Below are 19011 nucleotides of genomic sequence, written 5' to 3' on the forward strand. Positions count from 1 at the left end.
GCTGAGGCAGGAGACTCACTTGAACCCAGGAGTTGGAGGTTGCTGTGAACTGTGATGCCACGGCACTCTACCCAGGGGGATAGCTTGAGGCTCTGTTTAAAAAAAAGAAAAAGAAAAAGAAAAGAAAAGAAAAAACTGTGACTTTACTTGGGTGGACAAGATAGAGGCCACTCCCTCCTTCCAGCATTTACTCTGCTCCTAAATCATTCACTCATTCATTCCACATACTTGTCCAGGACTTTGTGGTGAGCCAACTCCCATGCCACTGGAGGCACAGAGAGAACCTGGGTAGAGTCCAGGCCCTGACCATGACTTTCAGCACTTATCGCTACTTATGGCTCCAGAGGGTCCTTCCACATTTAAGCTGCCCCGGCCCCTCCCTTGCTCACAGCCTTCCCATGGTTTCCCATTGTCCCCAGGACAGAGTGCCTGCTCTTCTTTGGCTATGCAGGGTCAGCTCCACTCATCCCCTGCCTCCTCATCTCTCCTCACATTTGCATACACTTTGCTTTCTTGTGCTTCAGTTTCCCCATCTGCAGAATGGGATAGTAATACCATTTGCCTTGTCATGTCAGAGCCAAGTGAAAAAGAGCATTGTAAATAATGAGATAGGATTGACATCTTATCAATGAGATAGGATTGACATCTTATCTTCTTGGATATTAACAGTTGTTTTTCCTTTGCCGCCAACTCCTGAACTTTTTGGGTTTTTCCCTGCAGGAAAAGACTTTGACCAGCTTCACAAAAGGCAGCAAAGGACTATCAGAGAAAGAGAACTCAGAGTGAGGGGTGAGGAACCCAGACCAGAAGGGAGGGGCTGGTGGCCCAGACCACTAGGTCTGAGGGAGGAGGGGCTGGGGCTGGGACCCCTGGGTTTGAGGGAGGAGGGGCTGGGAGCTTGGACTCCCAGAACTGGGGGAGAAGGGGCTGGGACCCAAGATTGCTGGGTCTCTGGGTGTGATGCTGCCACAGCAGGTCATACATAGCCCTGCTCTGCTCTTTGCTATCGATGACTCCTTCTTCCCTGTCCCATCAGACAGGACTGGCCTAGGCCGGGGATTGGACCAGGTCCCCTCAGGACCCCATCCTTTTCGGCCTGCACCGTGAATTCACCTCCTCGAAGCCATAATGTCCGAGCTGCTGGTGCGGGGCAGCCCTGGGCCTGCCCTTCCTACCCCAGAGGCAAGAGGGTGGGAGGCAGGTGGGCCCAGCTCCCTGTTTCAGGGTGGGGAGCATTTAGCCTCCACTGTGTCTGTCTTCTCTTCCCTGGGGCTCCCCCTTGAGGTGAGGGGCCGTGCATGTCTGGGGGACCTCTGCCCCCAAACCCTCTGTCTGTCTCTCTTTGCTGTTTGTCCAAGACTTGGTGTCTTGACCCTGGTTCTCTCTGTGAATGTCAATGGGCCAATCCTCTGTGTTCCCTCAGACACACACACACCTGTGTCCACTCCTTCTGTTCACCCCACCCCGCGTCTGGCCAATCCCCCCACTGCTGCTGCTATCAACGCCAGAATAAACACACTCTGTGGGTCTCACTCCAGTTGGGGCTCCTGTCCTCTCTGAGACTGAGAAGTTGGATCGAGTCATGCCCGCTCTGTGTTCAGACAAATGCGTGTTTCATTCACTGGCTGGGTAACATAATTTTTTTTTTTTTTTTTGAGACAGAATCTAACTTTGTCACCCTGACTAGAATGCAGCAGCATCATCAGAGCTCACTGCAACCTCAAATTCCTGGGCTCAAATGATCCCCATGCCTCAGTCTCTTGAGTAGCTGGGACTACAGGCACCTGCCACCACACACAGCTAATTTCTCTACTTTTTGTAGAGACAAGGTCTCACTCTTGCTTGGGCTCTTGAATTTCCGAGTTCAAATTCTCTTGCCTCGGCCTCCCAGAGTGCTAGGATTACAAGTATGAGCCACCACCCCCAGCTTGGACAACTTAATTAATCTCTTTGATCCTTAGTTTCTAAAAATTATATTAGCCAGAACCATTGTGTTATAGGACACAAAATGCAACCCAAAGCCACAAACACAATTGACAGAACTCTGTACACTGAGAACACAGAAGGATTTTAGATGCAGGTTTTCAAGTGACTCTTTCATTTCTGTTTTTCTCTTTATCGACTACATTCTCAGGTGGGTCTTTGCTATGGTAATGAAATAGTAATGAAGTAGTAAAATCAGAGCTCCAAGCTTATAATGCTGTATCTATAATGATGCCTTCAGCTGCAGAAAACAATTCCCAATTGAAAGAGCTTAAATGATAGTGATTTCTTGTATTCACATAAAAAAATCTCTCAAAGACAGATAGTCCCAGGGTTAGTTCTGCTACTCAACAGGTTGGCATCTCTGAGATGGTTTTTCCTTCTCCTCCTGAGTACAAACTGTCTGAAGCAGCACAGATCATCATGTTTTCACCATGTTTCACCGTGGCAGGACAGGCCTCCCCTTATATGTTCCTCTTTTTCCTCCCCCAGAAGCATTCCTCTTAATTCTCTCTTGCTAGAACCCAGTTCTATGGCCACCCCGAGTTGTGGCCCTTGACAGTCTGTCATTTATAGTCCTTATCTTGGGGTGCAGGCTTTGCCACAAGGAAGTACAGAGAGGGGAACGACGTTTGGGTAGCAAATTAGCAGGATCTGCGGCAACTGCAAGAAATTAACAGGACTTGTAATTGCCTTCAGAGCAGATAACTTCAAACAAAATGAGGATGGCTCTCCTCTCCCTCAGCCTGATTGGTCCTGCTCAAGCCTCGGATGGCCGCCTCAGGCCAATCATTGCGTCCAGTTCAGCTAGCATACTTGCTGACTCCTCCTCCTCTGCCTATCTTGCCCAGGATTGGCCCAGACGCACCCCCACCCATAACTCAACCCTTTTTGCTGGAATGGTGAATTCAGCTCCTGGGAGTCATGACATTTTTTAGTAGAGAACATAAAGCTCCCTTGATTGACAGTCACAAAGATCACACGGCAGTGGGCAAGGGGCAGTCCCTCAAAGTAGCAAGTGTCCACTACATTCTGCTATTCACACCTACATTTCCATACGCACAATTAAATAAAAAATACTCGTACCCGAAAATGGACACAATAGCTGTACTGGTTTGCTAGGGACTGGCTGGCTGAAAACAGAAATTTATGCTTTCACATTCCTGGAGCCCAGAAGTCTGCAGTGAAAGTATTGGCAGAGTTGGGAACAAAATAGCATGATCATTTACTGTTTTGTCAAGACTCTTCAACGGTCAAGTGACAGAAAACTTGCCTTTTTTGTGGCTCAGAGAAATGCAACGAACCCTAGGTCATGGATTAGATCATGACCAGCTCCCCAGACTCTTCATGCTCCTTGCTGGTCACTCCTTCACTTGAAAGTTAACTACTTTCCTGATATCTGACACCATAAGGCAGTTTGCCTTGTTTTTGAACTTCACTGAATGGAATCCTACAATGGTAGACTTGTGTGTCTGGCTTCCTTCATTCAGCATGTGTCTGTGGGATTCATCCACATTGTTGCTGGTTGCCCTGGGTTGTTCATTTTCATTGCTATATAAGAGTTTGTTGTATGAATATATCATAGTTTATTTATCTATTCTGTTGCTGTTGCGGTTGACCAACATTCAAGTGGTTTCTGTTTTGGTGTTATCGCTTGTAGTGTCGCTAGGAACACTGCATTTGGTGAACATATGTAGCATTTCTGTTGGGTACAAGCCTAGAAGTCTAACTGTTGGGTCCCAGGATGTATGTATATTCCTCTCTAATAGACACTGCCAAACAGTTTTCCTAAGTCATTGTCTCCATTTATATCCCCCTCCAGCAGTCTCTGAGCTTTCAGTTGCTCACCAATATTTGGTATTGTTGGGCTTTTAATTTTAGTAATTCTGGTGGTGGGGGTGGGGGAACAGTGTTTTATTATGCTTTTAATTTACTTTTCCCCCAATGGCTAATGAAATGTAACATTTTCCCAAATATTTATTGGCCATTGGATATCTTTGTGAAGTATCAATTCACATCATCTGTCCTTTTTTTTTTTTTTTGTGACAGAGTCTCAAGCTGTTGCCCTGGGTAGAGTGCTGTGGCATCATAGCTCACAGCAACCTCCAACTTGGGCTCAAGCGATACTCTTGCCTCAGTTTGGGGGGCTTTTTTTCCTATTTTTAGTAGAGACGGGGTCTTGCTTTTTCTCAGGCTGGTCTCGAACTCCTGAGCTCAAGCAATCCACCTGCCTGGGCCTCCCAGAGTGCTAGGGTTACAGGTGTAAGCCACCAGACCCTGTCCATCAGTTGTCCATTTTTTTTTTTTTTGAGACAGAGCCTCAAGCTGTCCCCCCCTGGGTAGAGTGCCCTGGCATCACGCTCACAGCAACCTCCAACTCCTGGGCTCAAGCGAGTCTCCTGCCTCTGCCTCCCAAGTAGCTGGGACCACAGGCGCCCGCCACAACGCCCGGCCATTTTTTGGTTGCAGCCGTCATTGTTGTTTGGCGGGCCCGGGCTGGGGATTCGAACCCGCCACCTTAGGTGTACGTGGCTGGCGCCCTAGCCGGTTGAGCTATAGGTGCCGAGCCAGTTGTCCATTTTTCTATTAGGTTTTCTGCCTTTTCAAATTGACTAGTGTTTCTTTATGTAATCTGCCGGTGAGTTCTTTGTTAGAATGCATATTATTATTCTTCCCTGTGGCTTGTCTTTTCATTCTTTTAATGATATTTTTGGTGAATTTATTTATTAATATTTTCCAATATACTTGTATTCTATTTCTTGTTTAAGAAATCTTTTCTTACCCTGAAAGTTCTCAAGATAATCTACAATGTTTTCTTCTAGAGCAGTGGTTCTCAACCTTCCTAATGCTATGGCCCTTTAATACAGTTCCTGTGGGTCACAACCCACAGGTTGAGAACTGCTGTTCTAGAGGTTTTATTGTTAAAGCTTTAACATTTAGACCTACAACCCATCCATCATCAATGTTTGTGTTCGTGAGATAGGGGTTATATGGCTATGTAACAGCTCAGCCCTATTTATTCAAGCAGATCATACTTTTGCCATATAGTGCAGTAGCCATTCACTCTTTGGTATTTACCCAAATGAGTTGAGAAATTAATGTCCACACAAACCTGAACATGAATATTTATAGCACCTCTATTTATAATTGCCAAGACTTGAAAGCAACCATGATGTCCTCAGCAAGTGAACAAACTTTGGTACATTCATATCATGGAACATTATTCAGTAATAAAAAGAAATGAGCTATCAAACCATGAAAAGAATGGAGGAACCTAAAATGTGTATTACTAAGTGAAAGAAGCTAATATGACAAGGTACACGTAGTATGATTCCAACTATACGACATTCTGAAAAAGGCAAAATTTAGAGATAGTAAAAAAGATCAGTTGTTGCCAAGGGTTTGGGAAGAGGAAAGGATGAATCAATGGAGCCCAGATGATTTTTAGGACAATGAAACTATTCTATATGAGATTATAATAGTGGGTACATGTCTTTATAATTTGTCCAAACCCACAGACCATACAACACCAAAAGAGAACCCTAATGTAAACTGTGAACTTTGGATAATAATGATGTCTCAAGGTAGGTTCATCAATAGTAAGAAACACACCAGCATGGTGGGTAGTGTTAATAGAGGAGGCTGTTCATTTGTGAGGGCAGGGCATACATATATGGAAAATGTCTTTACTTTCCCCTCAATTTTTCTGTGAACTTAAAACTGCTCTAAAGTCTACTTTTTAGAAAAACTATAGCATGTATAATGTACAACACAAAGAGTGAACCCTTATCAGAACCACAGACTTTAACAAGCATCCATATTGGCTTATTAATTGTAATAAATGTATCACAGTAATTCAAGATGTTAACAATGGGGAAAGGGGGCGCTTATGAGGGGTTATATAGCAACTCTTCTGTACTTTTTCTTTTCTCTTTGAGACAGAGTCAGACTTTGTCACTCGGTAGAGTGCCATGACGTCATAGCTCACAGCAACCTCAAACTCTTGGGCTGAAGCGATTCTCTCGCCTCAGCCTCCCAAGTAGCTGGGACTACAGGTGTGCAACACAACGCCATGCTAGTTTTTCTATTTTTAGTAGTGATGGGGCTCGCTCTTGCTCGGGCTGGTCTTGAACTCCTGAGCTCAAGCGATCCACCTGCCTCAGCCTCCCAGAGTGCTGGGATTACAGGCGTGAGCCGCCTCGCCGGACCAAAACAAGGCTATTACTGAAAAACAAAATCATAGACAACACATGTCGGGCAGGCAAAAACAATAGGTGTCGATTTTAGAAGTCCAAGCTGCATTAAGTGTCCCTTCTAATTACAGTTTGCTCATTTGGGCATAGTTCTGGAGAGTATAAGAGATTTTTTTTAAAAGGCGAATCCTCTTTGCTTATCGAAGTGTTGGAGTACACAGTCATAATTCCCGGACACACAATTTCTTTCTTTCTGGGATAAAACTCTCAAGGTCTCCCTTTCTGACTTTGCTATTGCAGGGAGAGGGGTAGCCAATCACAAATGGATGGCCCTAGATGTCATCAGTCCCCAGGGCCCCTGAGGGCACAGCATTCTGTGGCGGCCTCTGGCGAGAAGAAAGTGAGCGGGTGTCTGAGAGACCCAAGCTAGTCGGCAGCATTCCGGAGCCAATTCCAACACTCCTCACGCCCCCTGGCGACTCGATTCACTTCCCATCTCGGTATTGCCCGAGCTTGCGGAAGAAATCTGGCCGGGAGACAGAAATGCCAGAGGAAAGGAAGAGCCAAACTCCCTGCTATCTAATCAGATAACAAGCATTAGTTCGACAGATATCCAATCAGATTAGTGGATCCAAAGAAATAGCTCAGGTATCCAAGTAGGAAGGGCAGAGTTGCCATGACTACACGAGGCCCTCTATGAGATTTTCAGGATCTGAGAGCTCCAGCGCCGAGCGCCACCTGGCGCTTGGCAACACGTGGCTATCTACTCCCGCAAGCGCGCGCTGGTTGAAGGCAGCCAATAAGGCGGGGCCAAGCCTCTGTGACGTCACTAGTTGCCGAGCCGGCTGCCGGAGCGTGTAAGCAAGTGAGTCGTGCGCACCTTTTCCAACGTGGTGGTTGGTGCGCGTGCGCCGGTGTTTTTCCTTTTTTTTTTTTTTTAGTTCCTGCGGAAAGATAAAGGGCGGGAAAGAACGTGAGGCGAGGCGTGAGGCTCAAGGCTCGACCGGGTCGGTCAGGTGGACTGATTTGACTGTCGGACCTTACTGTAGACCCCTCTTTTTCAGAAAAGACCTGAGAGGATGCAGCCTTTGGAAAACATCCAGAGACAACTCCAGGGGGGTAGAGACACCTCCCCCTCCCAGTGCGGCAAGTCACAAGAACAGGAGACGATTCGGACAAAAGGAAAGTCTCAGTGAGGTAGAAGCAGAAAGTGGCGGGAAAATCACCACAAGACGAGGGGATCGGCCCAGAGGCTAGAGAGACAGTGATCCCAAACACAGAAGGGGCTTGTCAGAGAGACAGAGGGGACAGCAAATGAGCACGCGGGCACTGATGGAGGGCCCCAGTGGCAGAGGGGACTTGGACAGGGGTAGTGGAGACAGAGACAGTACAGAGAGACGACAACAGAGAGGACAGTGTCCGAAGTGAAAACAATGACAGAGAGGATAGAGACAGAGGCAAAAGGGAGAAGACAGTCAAATAGGGGTAAAAGTTGAGAGGAGATAGAAACAGAGACGGGGGTGGTGGTGGCAGAGATCAAGGGGTCTTAGACAGGAGAGAGACCAAGAGGACAGTAATTGAGACAGAGAAGACTGTGTCATGGAGAGAGAGATAGGACAGTGACAGAAGGGATAGACCAAAAGGACAGTAATAGAGATCAGCAAGATATAGGGGTCAGTGGCAGATATAGAGAACATGACAGACAGACTCAGAGGCTATAAAGATACAGAGGACAGTGACGGAGAGAGAAAAGACAGAGAAAACAGCTGAAACTAATACAAGGAAAAGTGACATAGGCAGGGCACGGTAGCTCACATCTGTAATCCTAGCACTCTAGGAGGCCGAGATGGGGGATTGCCTGAGCTCAGGAGTTTGAGACCAGCCTAAGCCAAAGGAGGTCCTGTCTCTAAAAAGAATAGCTGGGCGTTGTGGTGAGTGCCTGTAGTTCCAGCTACTCCGGAGGCTGAGGCAAGAGAATCGCTTAAACACAAGAGTTTGAGGTTGCTGTGAACTATGATGCCATGGCACTCTACCCAGGATGACTGAGTGAGACTCTGTCTCAAAAAGAAGAAACAGAAAGAAAAAGAACGAAGAGAAGGGGAAGAAGGGGAAGGGAAAAAAGAGAAGAGAAGAGAAGAGAAGAGAAGAGAAGAGAAGAGAGAAGAATAGAGAAGGTGCCAGAGACAAAGTTGGAGGCAACAGTGACTGAGGCAAAGAGAAAAAATTCAGAAAGAGGGGGCAGAGATAAAGGCACCAGTGTTAGAAATTCAGAAAACAATATTAGATAGGAAGTGGACCAATACACAGAGGGGACAGAGAAGGATAGAAAATGGTAGAGAGAGAGATGGAGGGGAGAGACAGAGAGAACCATGACAGCAATAAAGAAAACAAGCAGAGTGAGGGTCAGAGTGGAAGATTCACAGAGGGAAGAGACAAGGAGTCAGGAGCCAGAGGCAGGGGAGACAGATGGAGAGGGACGAGCAACAGTGTGCACAGACCCAGAGTACAGGGCGATTGTGGTTACAGTACCAGGGGAAGAATAACAGAGCACATTCAATGACACAGAGAGAGATGAAGAAATAGAGGCAGAGAAGATGGTGACAGAGAGACAGTGACAAAAAGTGGAGAGAGAAACAGAAAGGCACTGTTTCCCTCTCCAGATGGGTGGGGGTGTAGCGATAGAGGTTGCCTTTGCAGGCATCCTGAAGATAAATCTAGAGAGTCGGGGTTCGTGCAGAGTCAAAAACAGCTAGAATTGCTCACCTTACAGAGGAGGATAGAAACGGGGAGAATAAAACCAACACACCCCAGAGAAGGATAAAGATACTAAGACAGAGACAGAAGCACAGAGATAAACAGAGACAGCAAAGAGGGAGGAAATGAGGTCAAAGTCACTGGAGACTGGGTGGGAGGTGAGGATGACCAATGGAAGCAAAGATGAAGTAAAGAAAGACCTAGAGAGAGTAAGAGAGACACTAAAACCTGCAGATACCAAGTCTCCCCACTTAGCCTTACACTTGATCCTGACAAGTACTGACAACCAAGAATGCTTGAAGTTCTTTATGCCACTTCCATAAGTTGTAAACTTGATTTAGAAGTGAGTTTCAGGCTCGGCGCCTGTGGCTCAAGCTACTAAGGCGCCAGCCACATACACCTGAGCTGGCGGGTTCGAATCCAGCCTGGGCCGGCCAAACAACAATGACGGCTGCAACCAAAAAATAGCCAGGCGTTGTGGCGGGCGCCTGTGGTCCCAGCTACTTGGGAGGTGGAGGCAGGAGACTCGCTTGAGCCCAGGAGTTAGAGGTTGCTGTGAGCTGTGATGCCACAGCACTCTATCCAGGGGACAGCTTGAGGCTCTGTCTCAACAAAAAAAAAAAAAAAAAAAAAAAAAGAAGTGAGTTTCAAAAGGTCTCGACACAGGTTCTAGATTTGTGAATCCCCCAGTCTTCTCTCTTTGGCCCACTGTAGCCACAGCACAAAGAGGTCTGCAAAACAACTCTTCTTTCATTCGTTCATTCATTCAGCAAATATTGAGTATTCACTATGTTCCAGACATTATTCTGAGTGCTGAGGAGACAGCAGTGAACAAATAAAAGTACATGTGCCCACACAGCTCTCAACCTAGTTGGTGGACAAATAAATATATAATGTCAAGTAGTGTTAAGTGCTAAGAAGAAAAATTAAGCAACGCTGAGAGGACAGAGAAATTGAGGTTGTTGATGGTGGCAAGCTGCATTATTTAGACCAACGTTCCCCCCTGAAACAACTAAAAATGCTAGGTGAATTTTTTTAAATCTTAAAAGTCTTGGCTGGGCACAGTGGCAGACGCCTGTAGTCGGAGCTACTTGGGATGTTGAAACAGGAAAATTGCAGGAGCCCAGGAGTTTGAGGCTGTGATGTGTTATGATTGTGCCTGTGAATGGCCACAACACTCCAGCCTGAACAACATGGAGAGATCCTGTCTGTAGAAATAAATTTTTAAAATTGAACCCCCAAAAGCACTAAAAGCTCACAAGATTTATCAGGCTGTAACTGATGGGAAATCAAGAACTCAGAGATCTAATCAGAATACTTCTACCTTGAGGGAATTTTACAATCCTGGAAAATTTGGATTGTTATTTGGAAGGCTTCTTAGATGAAGAGAATAAAAATAAAAGCTCGGGGCCCACCCAAGTTGGAGAGTCCACATTAAACTGGGAAAGCAATAACTATACCTTCAGGGTAAGGGAAACTAGAAGTAATTGGCTCTTGTTTGTCAATTTGCAGCCTATTATTTGCATGGTTCAAAAGACCTCAAGTTGTGAATTTAAAGTCCCAGACTGATAGTGTTTCTAAGCTCTTGACAAGAGCACACACACACACAATTCTCTGTGGTAAAAAGAACCTTTATTAAAGGCCTGAAATTATTCTTATAAACATATTTTTGTTTTTAAGGAAAGGGGATAGTACACAGTTAGGTATAATCAAGGACACCAAGTACCAGGAGTAATAACTAGTAAAAGATTCCAAAAACAGACCCACTAGTACTTGTGATATTAGGATTATAAATATAAATATAAAACAGTATGCTTTGTTTATATAGATATATAATATAAGATTTTCATTGTTTTGCAGAGACTAAGAAACTTTATCTAGATGCTTTGAAAATGACAAAAATTCTAGGAATGAAAAATTTGGTAAATAGAATTAAGAATAAAAGCAATAACTAAATAAAGAAATAGTACATCGATGGAAATACATCAATAGAAATTATTCACAACTGATCATGAAGAGACAAGGCGGAAAACATAAAAAACTTAAGTGACATGGAGAATAGAGTTGAGAGGGTTTTCTCTATATTTATTCTGAATTCCATAAGGAGGGGAGAATGGCTGGGCATAATGGTTCATGCCTATAATCTGAGCACTTTGGGAGGTCAAGGCAGGAGAAACACTGCAGCCCAGGAGTTTGAGACCACGCTGGGCAACAGCAAGACCTCCATCACTACAGAATAATGTAAAAATTAGCTGGGCATAGAAGCACATGCCTGTAGTTCTAGCTACTCAAGAGGCTGAGACAGAAGAATTACATGAGCACGGTAGTTAAAGGCTGCAGAGCCATGATCCATGATTCCATTTGTTAGGAAACTGATAGGCACCAGCCAATAGGGAGTCAAAAAAAAAAAAAAAAAAAACCCTAAACCATACTCATCAAAGACAGGATGTGGTGACAGAACAAGTTAAGACAGGTCAAAACCAAGATGGCAGGAAATTGGCCACTGCTTAACCTTGCAACTCATTATGTCCTTGTTATAATATATTAGCATGCTAAAAGAAATACTGACACCATGACAGTCCTATGACTGGACCTTAGAAAGTTAAAAAAAAAAAAAAGGGGAGAGAGGTTTCCAGTTTCAGTAAATCAAGAAAAAAATGTAAATATTCCTCTGCATAGCTTATGATTAAGCCATTGCTAAAATTAAAAAAATTAAAAAATGGGAAGCGCCCATAGCTCAGTGGATAGGGCACCGGCCACATACACCAAGGCTGGCAGGTTCGAACCCCTCCTGGCCCGCTAAAACAACAATGACAACTGTAACAACAAAACATAGCTGGGTGTTGTGGTAGGTGCTTGTAGTCCCAGCTACTTGGGAGGATGAGGCAGGAGACTCGCTTAAACCCAAGAGTTTGAGGTTGCTGTGAGCTGTGATGACACAGCACTCTACCCAGGGCCACAGCTTGAGACTATCTCAAAAAAAAAAAAAAATTTAAAAACTGATAGTCCTATTCTCCTTAGCAAGGAGAACTAGCCTTTACTCTTCTGGGGAGTGGGTCATTTATATTCCCTAAATAAAACTTGCTTTTGCTTTATACTATTGGCTCACTCTTGAATTCTTTTGCATGGGAAGCCAGTGCCCCACATAGACTTTAGGTAATTTCCATCATTAAGAATTAATCACTCCAGCCTGGGTAACAGAATGAGACCTTGTCTCTTAAAAAACAAACAATCAAACCAAAAACAAGAAGGGAGAATGAGAATATGGCAAAAGGAACGTGTAAAGACATATTGGTGGATTTCTCATAAAGTGATAATAGAATCTAATTCAAAGATTCAAGGAAACTAATGAGTCACATGTACAGTAAAGAAAGCTATACTTAGAAAAGAAACATCAGTGTACGTTTACAGAACACCAAAGGCAAAGAAAACATTCTAATAGCAGTTAAAGAAAAAAGACAGATGTCCTTCAAAAGATGACTAGTTTGAATAACAACTGAATTCTCAATGGTAACAATGGAAGCCAGAATACATCAATGTGCTGATAGGAAATAACTGCCAATTTTATGTTCAGTGAGAAATATTATTTCAAGAATAATGTAAAAATACATTTTGGAATAAACGAAATGAGAATTTACCTTAAATATTTTAGAGGATATAATTTAGGTGAGAAAAAAGTACTCCCAGATGTAATATCTGAGATGCAATCAAAAAATAAAAAACAAAGAAAGTAATAGATATATTAAAAAGGTGAGACGAATGTTGGCTATTCAAAACAAGAATAATAATGATCACATACTGTTAAAGAAAGCTAGAAGGTAAACATATGACAAGAAAAACATATGTTAAGACCACTTATGTGGAGTTAAAGGATTCTAAAGTCCTTGTGCTAAGAGGTTAGTAAAGATATTGGCTTATGGCTCAGCGCCTGTGGCTCAAGTGGCTAAGGCGCCAGCCACATACACCTAAGGTGGCGGGTTCAAATCCCCAGCCCGGGCCCACTAAACAACAATAATGGCTGCAACCAAAAAATGGCCGGGCGTTGTGGCGGGCGCCTGTAGTCCCAGCTACTTGGGAGGCTGAGGCAGGAGACTCGCTTGAGCCCAGGAGTTGGAGGTTGCTGTGAGCTGTGATGCCATGGCACTCTACCCAGGGAGATAGCTTGAGGCTCTGTCTCAAAAAAAAAAAAAAAAAAAGATATTGGCTTATTTTAGGCTTTGTTAAGACAGTTCGAAAGTTTTACTTTCTAGGATAATCACTAAAATACAATTTATTTTTTAAAAACTAATACATAGGAGCCAAGCGTGGTGGCTCATACCTATAATCCTAGCACTCTGGGAGGCTGAGGCAAGAGGATTGCTTCAGCTCAGGAGTTCAAGACCAGGAGTAGACAGATTCCATTTGCAGAAATCACTCATTTTGCTCACCCATAAAAAGCAACTCCTTATCCATTCACATTTTATCATGAGATTCCTGCAGTTCAGTCACATCTTTAGGCTCCACTTCTAATTCTAGTTCTCTTGCTATTTTTACCACATCTGCAATTATTTCATCCACTGAAGTCTTGAACCCCTCAAAGTTATCCATGAGGGTTGGAACCAATTTCTTCCAAATTCCTGTTAATTTGATATTTTGACCTCCTCCCATGAATTCTGAATGTTCTTTTTTTTTTTGAGACAGAGTCTCACTATGTTGCCCCCAATAGAGTGTCATGGCATTACATAGCTCATGGCAACCTCAAACTCTTGAGCTTAAGCGATTCTCTTGCCTCAGCCTTCCATGTAGCTGGGACTACAGGTGCCCGCCAAAAGGCCCAGCTATTTTTTATTGCTGTTGTCATTGTTGTTTAGCTGATCCAGGCTGGGTTCTAACCCACCACCCTCAGTGTATATGGCTGGTGCCATAACCACTGTGCTATGGGCACTGAGCGAGAATTATAAATGTTCTTAATGGCATCTAGAATGGTGAATCCTTTCCAGAAAGTTTTCAATTTACTTTGCCCAGATCCACCAGAGGAATCACTATCAATGGCAACTATAGCTTTATGAAATGTATGTCTTAAATAATAAGACTTAAAAGATGAAATTACTCCCTAATCCATGGATTGCAGAATAGACGTTGTGTTAGCAGGCATGCAAACAGCACTAATATTGTACATCTCCATCAGAACTGTTGAATGAATAGGTACATTGTCAATGGCAGTAATATTTTGAAAGGAATCTTTTCTTCTGAGCCGTAGGTCTCAACAGTGGGCTTAAAATATTCAGTAAACCAGGCCAAGTGTGGTGGCTCAGGTCTGTAATCCTAGCACTCTGGGATGCCAAGGCAGGTGGATTGCTTGAGCTCAGGAGTTCAAGACCAGCCTGAGCAAGAGTGAGACCTCATCTCTACCAAAAATAGAAAAACTAGCCAGGCATTGTGATGGGCACCTGTAGTCTCAGCTACTCCAAAGGCTGAAGCAAGAGGATGGCTTAAACCCAGGAGTTTAAGATTGCTGTCTAGTCAGTTTGAACTAGACTGATACCATGGCACTCTAGCTTGAGCCACAGATTAAAACTCTGTCTCAAAAATATTTTTTTTCTTTTCAGTAAAACATGAGCTGTTATCCCGGCTTTGTTTCATTTATAGAGAACAGGCTGAGTAGATTTTGCATAATTCTTCAGGGCTCTAGGGTTTGGGTGATGGCAAATGGGCATTGGCTTCGACTTAAAGTCACGAGCTGCATTACCTCTAACAAGAGAGTTAGCCTGTCCTTTGAAGCTCTGAAGCCAAGTAGTGACTTCTCACCAGCTGTTGTTGCCATCCAACCACACTTGTTTGCCTGCTGCCCAAGAGGAAGCCAATACAGTGAGACAGCAGGGTTTACAGCAAAGAAAGTTTAATTCTGTATAGCACTAAGTGGAAAGACAGGAGGAATTTCTCAGATTGTCCCCTTCAACAACTTGGGAGATAGGGTTTTTAAGGATAGTTTGGTGGGCCAAGGATTAGGCAATTAGGTCTGCTAATTAGCTAGGTTCAGTGCAAAATTATAGGAGTTTAGAATTCAGTTCCTGGGGTCACAATTCCAGTTAAATCAGTTGCTTGATATGGCCCATAGGTCTGGGCTACTGGAAGATAGCTCAGAAATTACATTTAGGTTTCAGAAGAGTAATGTTATCTATGGAGAGAGTTAAGAGTCTTTATAACTATTCACTATGTGACTCCAGAGTAGTAATAATGGACAGTGACTAATTATCATCATATTTTTAGCTACTCCTGTTCCTTCATAAAGTTGAGTCCTTAACTCAATTCTTGCCTTGCACCTCTTTATTAAAAGTCCTGTCATCTTCTTCCAATATAAGTCTGTTTCATCTATGAAAATCTGTTGTTGGCTCGGCTCCTATAGCTCAACCGGCTAAGGCACCAGCCATGTACACCTAAGGTGGCGGGTTCGAATCCCCAGCCCGGACCCGCCAAACAACAATGACGGCTGCAACCAAAAAACAGCCGGGCGCTGTGGCGGGCGCCTGTGGTCCCAGCTACTTGGGAGGCGGAGGCAAGAAACTCGCTTGAGCCCAGGAGTTGGAGGTTGCTGTGAGCTGTAATGCCACGGCACTCTACCCAGGGGGACAGCTTGAGGCTCTGTCTCAAAAAAAAAAAAAAAAAAAAAGAAAATCTGTTGTTTAGTGTAGCCTCCTTCATCCATTACCTTAGTTAGATCTTTTGGATAACTTGCTGTAGCTTTGATGCTTCACCTTGCATTTTACGTTATGAAGATGGCTTCTTGCCTTAAACCTCAGGAACCAGCCTCTGCTAGCTCCCAAGTTTTCTTCACCTCTCTCAGCCTTCATAGAATTAGAAAGAGTTTAGGCCTTGTTCTGGATTAGGCTTTGGCTTAGAGAATGCACAAGTAAAGTAGGAATAGATTGTCTTTGCCTCTTAAAAAACGTGTTACAGATAAAGCTAAAGCTCCCTTTGGGTCTGTATCTCTTCCATGTTATCAGTTTATGGTTAATCTTTCCAGACCTTTGTCTCATTGTGTGTATGTGTGCTAATATGGTATATGCATAGTAGTGTATAGTAAATGAGTAGTACTGTTTTGAGCAAGCATGTGAGTGTGTTTTAACATAAATGGGATCATACAGTACATATTGTTCTGCAGTTTTTTTAACTCAACAATATGTCTTGGAAATCTATCCAGATTTATTTAAAGAGCTCTGTCCCTTTCCTTTTAAGAGCTGCAGTGGTATTCCATAAAACTCAGGATTTCTTTGTCCATTCTCCTATTGCTGGTCATTGGGCTTATTCTTGGTTTATTTGCTCTTACAAAGTTGCTATGAACATATTTATACATGTTTCCTTGGGTACATATCTATTTCCTTAACATCCATAAGGAGAGGTGGAATTATCAGGTTATGTACTTTCATTTTAAGCTTAATAAACACTTTCTGTAAACTGTCAATTATTGTTATATTAACAAATACCCCCAAACTCTGCAACTTCTAGCAATAATCGTGTGTTACTGATCTAGCCTGGCTTGTCTAAGGCTGAGGGTCTGGCTGGCTCAGGTCTGCTCCAACTGTCTCATTCTGGGACCTAGGCTGAGGAAGGGTCAGCTACTGTGGAGAGCTTCTCATGGTGATAGCAGAGACACTAGAGGACGAGAGGCAACGTACAAGGCTTCTTAGAGCCTAGATTCAGAATCCACACACTGTTGTTTCCATCTACATGCCATTTGCCAAAGCAAGTCATTTGACCATGCACAGAGTTAAGGGGAAAGGAAATACTTGCACTCACCATGGGGCTATGGCAGGGGTGTGCAGGCGCTGGTAGGCACACCAGCTTTCACTTGTGCCAGTGATGGAACAGCAGACCTGCTTCCCCACATACTTAATACACTACATAGTTTTTGTCAATCCTATGGGGGAAATAACACTGATTTCCTCCCCCCCAAAATGTTCTATTAGCTACTATCAGCCAAGAGTCAGCACAATGTAGAGGAAAAAGCACCAGGTAGAAGAGCCTGCACCAGTTACCCCGCCACTTCCTGTGATTTGTAACACTGCTTCCTCTACACAGTCCCTGTCTGTAAAAGCAGCACAGGACCTAGAGCCACATAGCCCAAGATTCAGCTCCAGCAGCTCCACAGGCTTGTTTTATGTCACTATGGATAAATCACTTAACCTCTCCCAATTGCCATTCTCTAAACGGTAGAGTGTTGTCAGTAAACTCTGCTTTCCTTTCTTCATGTAGCAAGCTTCCTCTAAAATCACATGTATACAGTCAGCGTGGAAATATGAAGCACTGCTGATTCAATCCTTTCATTTTAGAGTTAAGTACTGACACCCATAGAGGAGAAACGAGAGTGTGCTGAGCAGTATGAGAAGATAGCAAGAGTTGGCAGGCAGTTTCTAACAGTATCAGTCACTTCTGTTAAACTTGCAAGCAACAGAACCCCAGTGCAAACTGGTTTAAGCAAATAAAGGAGAAAGAATACATGTTTCTTGTCTTATAGAATTAAAAACTTTGGGACTGAGGTCGGCATCAGAAATGTTTGGATCAGGCCTGAGACGCTCTCAGGACCATGTCTGTCCCTGGCTTCCCTCTAGGTTGTCTTCATTCTCAGGCAGCCTCTTCCCAACTATGGCAGGGTCACCAGGTCTTAGGCGCAAATTACAAAGAAAGGAGACCTTTAGGGCCCCAATCACTGACACTGGGAGGGCAAATTTTTAAAAGGTATCCCTTCCAGGCTGGTATAGTTCTGCATCCAGGTTATATGGTTTGGCAAGAGGAGCACAGACTGAATTTGTGTAGAGCATGAATTCCCCAAATGTGAGCAGCATCCCTGAGTATAGCAAGATGGTGACTGCCAGCACCAGGTTGCACTTCCTCCAGCTAACCAACCCCAGTATTAAGTCAACTGTTGTCATTGTCCAGGAGAATTCTAGGACAATGACATGTCCAGGCCTGGGTCATGCACTTTCCCCAAGATAACCCTACCAAAATTACACAGAATAAAAGGAGGACAGAGAGAGTTTCCCAGAGGAGAATTATAATGCCTTTACCAGAAAGAGAAAGAAATACATGCTAGGCCAACAAGACCGTAGATTTCTACTATACTCCCTCAAGGAGATTTCAGTCTAGCAATGGGATTAATAAATAGTTTCACTGGAGACTTATCAGTTGGATTTGAAAGGGCACTGAAGATAGCTAGTCCAACTATCCTATTTTTTTTTTTTTGATATAGAGTCTCACTTTGTCACCCTCAGTAGAGTGCCATGGTGTCATAGCTCACAGCAACCTCAAACTCTTGGGTCAAATGATCCTCTTGCCTCAGCCTCCTGAGTAGCTGGAACTACAGGCACCCACTACAACACCTGGCTATTTTTAGAGATGAGGTCTTGCTCTAGCTCAGGCTGGTCTCAAACCTATGAGTTCAGGCCATCTACCCACCTAGGCCTCCCAGAGTGCTAGGATTATAGGCATGAGCCACCGCACCCAGCCCCAGCTACCCTATTTTAAAGATGGGAAAATTGAGGTAGATCAGTCTACTAGACTTCATAAACCTTCTCAAGGGCAGCTTTGATATTCGCCACTGTTTTGCCCATCACTATATTTCTCAGCAACCAGCACAGAGCTCAGACCAAAGAAGAGATGAATGAATGATTAATAAATAGGGCCACGGTGATGAGAAATGAAAGCAGGATGTAGCTAAAGCAAGATCCCCAAGATCACTCATACTCCATTAATAAGTCGTTTTCAAATTTGGCTATAATAAATTATTCTATGGTATACATCTTTGTGTGTGTGTGTGTGTGTGTTTGTCTGATTCTCTGATTATTTCCTTAGTATGTGGTACAAGTTCCTAGGAGTTGAATTACTGGGTCATTAACAAAACTTTTCAGCAAAAGCTAAAGTGATTTTCACATTTACGGTTTTGCTTAGTTCCTTTTGATAAAGCCCAAGGGCATAACATTAAAACAGCTCAGCGGTTCTTTCCTCTGCCCAGCAAATGAGCAACAAATGTTTAAAGGTTCTACTGAATGTTAGTGAGAGCGCCACAAAACAGCCATTTATGCTGATACACAGTTGTCAGAATGTA

At 43.8% G+C, this 19011-nt stretch overlaps 1 protein-coding gene across 1 annotated transcript in view; it reads left to right on the top strand.

Moving 5' to 3' along the window:
• SYT3 (synaptotagmin 3) overlaps positions 1–1538 on the top strand; it is a 15894-nt gene extending 14356 nt beyond the window's left edge. The window contains exons 9-10 of the mRNA XM_003801450.3: positions 721–789; positions 1041–1538. Of these exons, the coding sequence (XP_003801498.1) occupies positions 721–786 (66 nt within the window). The 3' untranslated portion in view covers positions 787–789; positions 1041–1538. The remainder of the gene's footprint in view (positions 1–720; positions 790–1040) is intronic.
• The last annotated feature ends 17473 nt before the right edge of the window (positions 1539–19011 follow it).

Source organism: Otolemur garnettii, unplaced genomic scaffold (genome assembly GCF_000181295.1).
Source record: "Otolemur garnettii isolate 467f Iridium unplaced genomic scaffold, OtoGar3 scaffold00211, whole genome shotgun sequence".
NCBI lineage: Eukaryota > Metazoa > Chordata > Mammalia > Primates > Galagidae > Otolemur > Otolemur garnettii.